The sequence below is a fragment of the Calliphora vicina genome, chromosome 3 (genome assembly GCF_958450345.1).
Source record: "Calliphora vicina chromosome 3, idCalVici1.1, whole genome shotgun sequence".
Lineage (NCBI taxonomy): Eukaryota > Metazoa > Arthropoda > Insecta > Diptera > Calliphoridae > Calliphora > Calliphora vicina.
This window is the reverse complement of record NC_088782.1, coordinates 103,728,903-103,740,912: the sequence shown is the minus strand read 5'-3', so window position 1 is coordinate 103,740,912 and position 12,010 is coordinate 103,728,903. Positions and strand designations below refer to the sequence as shown.

General features: G+C 30.9%; 1 protein-coding gene across 1 annotated transcript in view; it reads left to right on the top strand.

Moving 5' to 3' along the window:
• The window catches only part of loaf (lost and found), a 188,488-nt gene that overhangs the window by 91,309 nt on the left and 85,169 nt on the right, over nucleotides 1–12,010 (top strand). The window contains exon 2 of the mRNA XM_065503718.1: nucleotides 4,451–4,674. Coding sequence (XP_065359790.1) covers nucleotides 4,451–4,674 — 224 coding nt within the window. The remainder of the gene's footprint in view (nucleotides 1–4,450; nucleotides 4,675–12,010) is intronic.

The window sequence follows — 12,010 nt, the reverse complement described above, 5'->3', positions numbered from 1 at the left end:
AATTCGTGTACATTTAATTCAGAATTAAATAGTCACTCTGTGTTTTTATACACTTTTATAAATTCGCAAAAATACAGACACAATTTATAATGTACAAGACAGTTGATGTTAACTCTAACAGCTCTTATAATAAACTCATTGACAACTGCAACCGACTGCAATGTGAACCTTCTACAATGATCTTAAAGGACAACTACTATATTAAACATTCAGTGCTGTCATACTTTCAAACAATTCTAACAACCGTATGCTATCAACATTGTTCATAAGTAGAAGCTTCTGTTGATGAAAATGTTTATAAACACTATGAATGTTGCTGGCAGTTGCTAGAGACCATCAAATCCAATCGCTAGTGTAAATTCATAACAGTATATTTGAATTTATATAGAAATTTACAAAAATTACCCCTTTAATGAACGATTTTTTTATATGAATATTTTTCGAGCTTTAAGGAGTTAAAATCAAAAAAAAATTATATAAATTCTTCTTGGTATTGAAAAAGAATAATTTTTTAATTAATTTTTGATAGTCCATTTCTTATTTAATGGTCTAAATGAAGTGCGAAATTCAACAAAATTATTTTTTGGACTTTAGGTTACTTCAGGTTCAATAACACGAAGTATAAAAATATATTCAAATAGAATACAGCAATTGTTCTCACTGCAACTTGCTGTTACACTTTATATACACAGTACCATCTTGTAGTAGTTTCATGAATTACACAGGGCAACAAAATCGAAAAAAATTTAGAGGCTTTTTAAACCACTACACAATTTTGATGTATTGTATTTCCAGTAGTACAAATATCGTCCAAATTTTAAATTTTATGGAGAAATTTTTTTTTTTTGTAAAATTGTGAATTTTTTTTGACGTTTCTCCACATAATTTATAATAACTCAAAAAGGTTTAATCCGATATTATTAAAATAAACTTAGAAAAGTTTAAGTTTACATAACCTTTAATCCGTTTATATATTGCATTTTAATCGGCTCAGTAGTTTCGGAGTTATAATAACAAATCGGTCAAGCCCGACCATATAATACCCTACACTAAGTAAAAGAGCAAAAACATTTTTCTTTTAAAATTTCAATAATTTATATTTTTGAGTGATTTTCGGAAGTGGGCCTTATATGGGAGCTATGACCAATTATGGACCGATCACCATGAAATTAGGTCGTGTGATTTATGACTATATTAAAGTTAACTATGTTGAATTTTGTGTGTATACCAACATTTTTAAGCGATTTATGCACGTTAAAGTGATTTTCGGAAGCGGGTCTATATGGGAGCTATGACTAATTATGGACCGATCGTAACAAAATTTGGTGACATGAATTTTGTATATATAAAACTTATTTGAAGCGGAGTTTGTGGAGATACATATATAAATTAAACATTTATGACCGATAAAGTCCAATTTCGGAAGGACATTTGTATGGGGGCTAGGTGAAATAATGGACCGATTACTTTTTTGTTTGATATACATAAAATTGAGTAGTTAATATTCTTATTTCGAATGATTGAATTTTGAAAACGTTTTCCACATGCTATGTACAAATTTTCAATTGGCTTAGTTGTTTCGGAGTAATAATAACAAATTGAAAATAGCTAATTTTTTGTTTAAAAAAAAATCGAAAATGGCAGAACCTGTTCAGGTTTATTACTTTTTGAGTTATTATAAATTATTTGGAGAAACATCTAAAAAAATTCACTATTTTAAAAAAAAAAAAATTAAAATCTATCCACAGAATTCAAAAAAATCTATATAGTGGTGAAGCCTTTTTTTTTTGCTGTTGACCTGTGTTATCTAACGGTCAAAACTAGAATGTTCTATTTCTAGAACTTTTAACAGACTTAATGTAAGCAGCTTTAACAGTAAATGTTGTTATACATACTTATAAACAATATTAATGACAGCATGTTATCAACATTGCTGATAAGTACAAGTTTCGAGCACTGGAAATGTTTATAAACATGCTGAATGTTGCAAACAGACAGTTCAATTCAAATTGATAGCGCATTTTCGTAACAATATTTTTTATTAGATTTTATAATAAGCTTTAAAGTGATTTTCGAAATCGTGTACAAGAAATTTTGTATTGATAAAGCCCTAGTTCGAGAAGATTATTGTACGGGAGATAGATGAAATATTGAACCTAAAAACCTCTGTGTATTTGGTATAATGGTGGGGAACCTTGCTACCTTTTTTCAAAGGGGGTGGCGGGCTGCCTGACCTTTATCATGATGTTATCCTCTTTTTCAGGGGGATCGGTGGTCAGGGTTGCTTTTTGGATGGATTGTTAAGAGGGAGGTTAATTTTAAAAACTCCAAAACCATGTTGAACATTTTTCGTCATCGAACCTAGGGAGCTTGGTTTTGTAGGCACCTTTCTTTCAACATATTGATTCCGAGCCAAAAGAGATGCTCATCTTTTGAGGCCACGAACGACTCAAACCAATGTCGGATACTCTGTTCCAAAGTGAAGCGTATCCCAGAGAGAACATTCTACATAGATCTAAACAAATAATAATCGGACGGGCCAGGTCTGGACTATAAGGCGGGTGAGAAAAAACTTACCAACCACTTGTTTCTAAATAGTTTTTAACAGATATTGCAACATGTGGCCTAGCGTTGTGATTATTATGGTGTCATGTTTGGCCGCACATTCTGAGCGTTTTCGGCCAATTCTCGCTTCAAACGAATCAGTTGCAGTCGGTACAGGTTCCCTGTGATGGGCTGGTTATATTTCAGCAGCTTATAATAGATCGAAACCTTTTGGTCCCACCAAATACTAAAAATTACCTTAGCGGATTTTTTGCTTTGGTGTCGATTCGGCTGGTTGGACGGGCTTCACATATGATCTCATACGATACGGGTTATCGTAATGGATCCATTTTTCATCTCAGGTAATGATTCAGTGCAAAAATGATTTTCTTTTATACCGTCCAAACCTCATTTCGGACATGCAAAGTCGTCCTTGAAAGTCTTTAGGCTTCAACTTGTATGGTATCCAATTTCCCAGCTTTTGGAAGAATTCTGCTACTCGGAAATATTTTTAAATTGCTAAATGAGTAGCTCCCAATGACTTATCAAGCTCTTGTTGAGTTTGACAACAATTTTAATGGAGTAGTGCCTCCAATTCTTGGTCTCCAAACTTTATTAGCTGGCCTGGGCGATCTTTGTCTTCAGTATCGAAATCACCGCTTCTAAACTGAATAAACCATTTGTCGCACATTGAAACCGATGGAACACATTCACCATAAGCTTTGGTGAGCAATCGGTGAACTTCAGCTTAAATTTTTTTTTCAAATTAAAGAAGTAAATCAAAACTTCCCGCTATGAAGCTTTGTTGGCACAAATTTCGAAATTTTCGAATAAATGACAGATATGTACCCTTCCGAATGTAAATCACGAATTTTTATGTCATACAATCATAAAGAAACATAGAGCGGAAACTAGAAAAAAACTCAAACAAAAATATTACTCAAAATAATCATACACACGAGTGTTGTTTTTGTTTTCACATAGTTTTTTCTACTAATAAATTCTTAACACTGAGGTTTCTGACAACTGAGTTAGGTCTTTAAATGTTATCCGATTTTGCTCTAATTTTCAACATAGGTTTTTTTAAATGACGGAGAATAATTTTAGTATTTGGCAGTAGGGAAAATCGGAAATGTGCAAAATAAGGCCACCCTATTATACATGTATACATAGTATGTTTTTTGTTTCAGATGATTTTCTTAGAAAATTTAGCTTAATTTCCTACTCAGTCTCTTCCTCCAGCTAACATCATAGAAAATCTACATGTTGCATTTTCAAACCAATAAAAAAGTTAGTTATTCTCCAAAAAAAAAACTAAAAACCCTAAATGAAATTCTTTTTAAATCCTGGACTTGAGGCAAAACTTTTACATTTTTCTAACAAACTTTTCTTTGGGGAGTTTTTCTTAAATACTTTTTTTCCCAGTAATCGATAGAAAATAAGAAAATAACTTTGACATGAGGGTGATTACAGTTGCTGTTTCTCTACTTTATCCTATTTTTTTTGTTGATATTGCAATCCTGGTATCAAATAGCAATCAGTTTTGTTAAGGATTAAATGGCGTTTTTTTCAAATGTGTTTGTATTTTTTGAGTGAAGGAATAATAATAAAGACTAATGTGTGTCAATTTGGTCAAACATAGAAAATGGAAGGAGGGATAGAGAGAGAAAAGGAGGGATAAAGATAATTTGAGGTATAAGAGAATTTAAGGATTTTCTTTAATAACAAGACAACAGTTGCAGCTCTCACATGGTACTGAAAAAAATGACAAATTTACAGCTTTGTTTTTAAATAGAGTTTAAAAAGACTTCCACATTTCTTTAATTCATTTAATATTTTTTTAATATTTATTATCTCTTTTAGCACATATTAACCCAACTCTTTTTGTTATCCTCTTCATTTACAGATTACATGCAATCATTATGTAAAAATCATTTTCTCCAACAACTGTATCGTAAAATTGATGGTGCCGTACTGTGGTCACAGAACGAACGTAATCTGGACTGTATCATCACCTTTCAAACGCATTCAATATTACAAAGATTCATGTTACGCTTCGATATGTTGCAATTGGATTGTAATGATCATTTGTATGTGTACGATGGTGCACATGCTGTGGCAACACCCAAGGTAAGTAACAAACAAAAACAGGACTCTTTATTTTCAATACAAACTAACTACATACATTCAAGCACAAAATCCAACACATTCACACACATATTTAAGTTTGAATGTCTGAAACACTCTTGTGCATATTTTTGCATTTTTCCATGCAATTTTCAATACAAATGTGTGTGCACATTTGCAAATTTTATGTTTTCCGTTTTTTTTTATTGTGGAGTGTGTGCTGTTTTGAAAAATCGTTTCGAAAAACCTTTAGCCAAACTTAGCTAAAGCTATAGGAAAACAACTAAAATTACATATTCATAAATGCTATTCAAAGAGAGGAGTTTAAGTAGCAGTTGTAAGAGTTTCCAATTCGTTTTGGTTACATTATTCGTGTTATTACTTTTATTTTTTTATATTTCTTTTACTTTTTTATAGAGAGATCGTATAAGTAAATAATTCTCACTTATTTTCACACGTGACAGACACCAAGTCTGCAGAGTTATAGCAGAGTTTTGCATAGAACTTTGAACATAAAAGATTGCAACAAAAATAGTACCTACATTATTAAAATGTTGAAGAACAAACAAACGTGACCAACTTTAATACCCTACAGCACATAATGAAGGAATTTCAAAAGAAAGTGGTAATAATCACATTCCAGTAGTGAAATTATTCATATTGTTGTTTTCTTGCATGTCTGGTAATGCCGTAAATGGTAATGCAGTGACCAAAAATATAAACACACTACAAAATGGCAAGATTCAGCAAATTTTCTATAGGTTTTTAATTATGAATCCATTAATTTGAAAGTAGAAAATCATAATGTGGAAAATTAAGTATTTTTGTTCAAGAATTTTATTAAAAAAATCATGAATAAATTTTTACAACAACTAGGCAAAACTATTTTCAGTTTTTAAGCAAATGAACCTTATTTTTATTATGCAATAAAATATTTGTTCACAAATATTTCTGAATGCAATTCTACTGTAAACAAGTTAAAGTACTATATTAGGCTGTGCCTAATCTTACATTAATTTTTACCTTTTAAAAACGGTGATTTATTTCCTTTTCAAATAAAAGCAGTTTAAAATTGTAACAACTCTTTATATATTCAAATATGCACAACAACAGTTTATCATAGGCGCTGCACAGAGGGTAGAAATGTACCCAAAGTGGCGATTAATTCAAAAGCTGAACTTTATCTGTTTCAGTCATGTTTGGTATTGGGTTAAAGTGCATTAAATAATACATCACAAACTGCTAAAATTACAGTTGTGAGTAACTTACGTTATTGGCAGTGAGCGGTCAAAGTCAAATAATTTTAACAAATTTTGCGTGCTGTGGTTAAAATTGATAATTGTGATATTTCGAGAGCTTATATTTTTTGTTAAATCTGTTAAAAGTAGAAATATTAAAATGGAACCATCAACTTCAGGTATTTGAGAACATAAATAAATAATTTTTGTTTAGATAAATGTTTTGAAAATATTTTTTAAGATTTTTTTTAAAGTTCTCCATTATTGGGGTTTTTTCGATATATAGATTGAGTTTAAAAAAAATCAGGGCGAGATCGGGTAAATTTCATTAAATGCTCTTAAAATATGAACTTTCAGCTTCTATATACAGAAAAAAAAATCGTGCGGGTTTATTGAGGTTTTTTACTTATTTAAGTTATAGTGAAAGAACTCCTCTTGCTAAAAAACATATTCTGATACAAAATAGGTTAAAACATTTTTTTCTTACATTTTTTTTTAAAGTTGTGTTTTTATGTATTTATGATTGTTCATTACAAAAATTTATAATATTGTCTTTTGTGGCTTTTTATTAAAAAAAATTGTACATTTATAAAATTTTGTGAAAAACAAAAATTAGATTTTAAATTAAATTTATGCTAATGTAAATACATATAATAAATTTATGTTTTGAATTTTTTAATAGCATATTAAGTATGCTTTTATTTCCAATTTAATTCATTAATTTATCGCTTTCCATTCCAAAGTTACAGCATAAATTGTGAACTAAGGTCTTTTTTTCCAAAAAAACAATAATGCGCTTAACGGGTTAAAAGTTTTTTTTTAATTTTTTTTATTTTAAATGTTGTGGTTTTATGTATTTATGATTATTTATTACGAAAAAATTATAATATTCTCTTTTGTGACTTTTTTAAAAAAATTTGTACATTTATAAAATTTTGTGTAAAACAAAAATTGGATTTTAAATTAAATTTATACTATTATAAATACATATAATAAATTTAATTTAATTTTTTTAGTAGCACAGGAACTATGCTTTAATTTCCAATTTTATTCATTAATTTATCGCTTTCCATTCCAAAGTTATAGCATAAAATGTGAGCTAAGGTCTTTTTTTCCAAAAAACAATAATGCATTTAACGGGTTAAAAAAATTTTTTTTTAAACTTTTTTTTTCTAAAGTGCTGTGTTTTTATGGATTTATGATTATTCAGTACTAAAAAATTATAATATTCTCTTTTTTTGGAAAAAATTTGTAAATTTATACAATTTTGTGAAAAACAAAAATTAGATTTTAAATTAAATTTATACTAATATAAATACATACAATAAATTTATATTTTGAATTTTTTAATAGCACATTAAGTATGCTTTAATTTCCAATTTTATTCAATAATTTATCGCTTTCCATTCCAAAGTTACAGCATAATTTTCCAAAAAACAATAATGCGCTTAAAGGGTTAAAAAAAATTTTTTTAACCTTTTTTTTCTAAAATGCTGTGTTTTTATGTGCTTATAATAACTCATCAATAAAAAAATATAATATTTTAAAACTACGGCTTCTATGAATTAATCGCCACTTTGGGTACCATTCAACCCACTGTGCGCTGTTAGAATTAACATCAACTGTCTTGTACATTATAAAGTGTAATTTAAGTGTGTGCATTTTAAAAATATGTGTGTATTAGCAACAATTACTGACTAAACTGTTGCTGTATATATTTGAATAAATAAAGAGTTGTAACAAATTTTAAACTACTAAACTACTTTTATTTGCAATCAAAAGTATCCGGTTTATTTAAAGGAAATAAACCACCATTTTTAAAAGGTAAAATCGTAACAATTAAGCAGCTTAAACATTTAGTGTTGCCATACTTACAAACAATGCTAATAACTGCATGCTATCAACATAGTTGATAAGCAAAAGCTTCTATCGATGAACATGTTTACAAACATGATGAATGTTGCAGACAGTCCTTACAGACCGTTAAATTCAAATCGCTATTGCAAATTTGTAACAATATTTTATTTCAAATCTTTAACAATTTTATCAAATTCAGCAATTTTTATTTGATATATGAAAAGATTGTTAATACTTTCAACAGAGTTTGTCCTTTTATAATGGGAATAATAATAACATTGGTTGTATGACTTAAAAATGCGGGATTTTTTTTTTTCAAATTTTTAGGTTTTATTTTGAAACATTTGTACAATATAATATTATTCAAAGCATTGGCCATTGTTAGCTGCGACCTTTTTCCATTTTTCTGGCAACATATGGATTCCGAGCCAAAAGAACTACTCATCTTTTGAGGCCAAGAACGAAGTTAATATTAGCAGTTTAACAGTTAGTGTTGCCATACTTATAAACAATGCTAATCAACCGCATGCTATCAACATTGTTGATAAGTAGAAGCTTCTACTGATGGAAATGTTTATAAACATGATGAATGTTGCAGACAGTCGTTACAGACCGTCAAATTCAAATCGCTATTGCAAATTTGTAACAATATTTTATTTCAAATCTTTAAAAAATTTATCAAATTCAGCAATTTTTATTTGATATATCTAAATATTGTTAATACTTTCAACAGAGTCTGTCCTTTTATAATGAGAATAATAATAACATTGGTTGTATGACTTAAAAATGCGGGATTTTTTAAAATTTTTAGGTTTTATTTTGAAACATTTATACAATATAATATTATTCAAAGCATTGGATATTGTTTGGTACGATCTTTTTCCATCTTTCTGGCAACATATGGATTCCGAGCCAAAAGAACTACTCATCTTTTGAGGCCAAGAACGAATCAAGCCAATTTCGGATACTCTGTTCCAAAGTGAAGCGTTTCCCATAGATCGAAAGAAATAGTTGGAGAATATAGGTCTACTGCCATGCATATCAAAGTTATTTGAGAAAATATTGCAATGTAAAATTATGCCATACTTAAATAACCAAAATATTATCCCAGTTCGTTAATTTGGTTTTCGTGAACAACATGGAACCATTGAACAAGTTAATCGATTGACTGGAGAGATCAGAAAATCTTTTGAAAATAAAAAATACTGCTGTGCTATCTTTTTGGACATCGCCCAGGCCTTCGACAAGGTGTTGCATAAGGAGTTGATTCACAAAGATTCACCAAGTACGCATCGATTGCTGGAATCATACATATCAGACCGAGTTTTTAGTGCGAAATATTGCGATTATGTAACAGGAAATTATGAAATTAAAGCTGGTGTTCCACAGGGAAGTGTTCTCGGAGCAACACTTTATTTGATATATACTTCTGACTTGCCTGTGTGTGATAGATTTACCATATCAACATTCGCTGATGATATGGCAATACTTAGCTCACATGCAGATAGCCAGATAGCTTCTACGAAATTGTCCAATTATCTGAGACTCGCGGAGATATGGTTGAATAACTGGAGAATACGAGTAAATGAACTCAAAAGTAAACACATCACATTTACTCTCAGAAGGGGTGACTGTCCACCTATCACACTAAATAACATAAACATTCCACAGACAGATACTGTTACATACCTTGGTATTCACTTGGGTAGACGACTTACTTGGTTTCGTCATATAGAAGCCAAGAGACTTCACATGAATTTAAGAGCATCTAGCCTTCACTGGTTACTCAATCACCAATCAAAATTAAGCATAGACTATAAAGTCATCCTGTATAAATGTGTTTTAAAACCAATCTGGACATATGGAATACAATTGTGGGGAACGGCCAGTAATTCCAGTATTGAACTTATACAGAGGGCCCAATCGAGTATTTTTAGGACAATGACAGGTGCACCTTGGTACATAAGAAATGAAAACATCCATAGAGACCTACAAGTACCGTTAGTTAAATATGAATTCCAGAATGTCCGTGAGAAATACATCATTAAATTGTGGAACCACCCAAACCCGCTTGCAAGACATCTCACACAGACCCAAACAAGATCAAGGCTTCGTAGAGCCGATCTACCACCCCGCTAAGATGTGGCCCATATGAACATCAACGCTCCCGTCAGAGAGCATTTAGTTTTAATTTTAGTTATAAGATTTTATTACTTATTGTCAGGCTTAAGTAAGGCAGATTCGATAAATAAATAAACGTTAAAAAAAGGTTTGGACCTTAAGACAGGAGTTGCAAAACTTCGCAATCACTTCCTTTTAAATAGCTTTAAACAGGTATTGCAAAATGTGGCCGAGCGTTCTCATGATGTAGTACTATTTTTTCATGTGTGGCCGCATATTCTGGTCTTTTTTCGGTCAATGCTCGCTTCAAACGAATCAGTTGCATTCAACAAAGGTCCCCTGTGATGGTCTGGCCAGATTTCAGCAGCTTATAATAGAAAGGACCCTTTTGCTCCCACCAAATACTGAGAATTATCCTAGTGCCATGGATATTTGGCTTTGGTGTCGATTCGGTTGATTGGCCGGGCTTCACATACGATATTTTACACCTCAGGTTATAGTAGTGGATGCATTTTTGATCGCAAGTAATGATTTCGTGCAAAAATGATTTTTTTTTTACAGCATTCGAGTAGCATTTCAGACCTGCAAAATCGTCATTCAACGTCTTTCAGCTTCTATTCCCGGCTTTTGGATGAATCCTGCTGCTTGCAAACGTTTTGAAAATTGCCAATTGAGTAGCTGCCAATGATTTTGCAAACTCTTGTTGAGTTTTACAACAATCTTCATGGAGTAATGCCTTCAATTCTTGGTCTTCAAACTTTTTTGGCTAGCCTGGGCGATCTTTGTATTCCATGTCAAAATCACCAGTTCTGAAACGAACAAACCATCTCTCGCATGTCGAAGCCGATGAAACACATTCACCATAATGTTTAAAGAGCAATCGGAGTACTTCAGCAGCTCTTTTGTTCAAATTAAATAAGTAAAGCAAAACTTCCCGTATTTTGTTGACATCGTCTTTCAAGGTATCAATTCTTATGGTACCCCAATTTCCCTGCTTTTAGATGAATCCAATGATTTTGCAAGCACTTGTTGTTTAACAATAATCTTCATGGAGTAATGCCTCCAATTCTTGGTCTACAACCTTTTTTGGCTCGCCTGGATGATCTTTGTCTTCCGTGTCAAAATCACCACATCTGAACCGAACAAACAATCTCTCGCACGTTGAAACCGATGAAACACATTCACTATAAATAAAGCAATACTTCCCGCATATGACTGACGATTTGTTGGCATAAAATTCGACCTTTTGGAAGCAAATAAATTTTGTTGTTTACACTATAATGTTCAATAACTAAGTACGAATAAATGACCCTTCAATTCGGTCCATAATTCTGGTTCTTCTAATTCGATTTCACTGATTTTCAATTCCAAACTGCTTAGAGAAATTATAAGCATTTTTTTTATAAATTTCATAAAGCTCGCTTGACAGACGGATATAACTATAGTAGGACTCAAGATTGCTATAGAAAATTGTTTATATTAGGAGCCACGCTTGCTAGAGAAATGTATGTATGATTGTTACAGAAAATTGTCCATAAAAAGTGCCAGGATTGCTAAAGAAAATTGTCCATAAAAAGTGCCAGGATTGCTAAAGAAAATTGTCCCTAAAACAAGCCACGATTGCCACAGAAAAACGGAGCTACAGTTCAAAGAGAAAAATATGTATTGCTACAGAAAATTATTTAAAAAGGAGCCACGATTGCTACAATAAATTAAATATAAAATGAGCTTAAATTTCTACAGAAACAATATCTTTAAATAGAGCCACGATTGCTATAGATAATTATTTATAATATAAACCAAAATTACTACAGAAAATCTAGTATAGAAAGACCCATATTGTTATGGGTCTGTATAAAAAATGCACAATTGATCCATAAACTTTATATTCAAAGAATTTTATGGAACATGAATTTACAAAATCGTTACCAACCTCCTGACAAACCTAGTAGATGTAATGTCTTCACCATAGTGCTAGAATACACCATTTAATGGAAATGCAAACAAAGTTTAAAGCAAACTTAACACTAAATAAAAATACAAAAGAAAAGAAAAACTCAAGTTTTCAATGCCTTAAACGTTGCGAAAGACTCCCATAAAAGATGGAGTAGACCAAAGTAAAT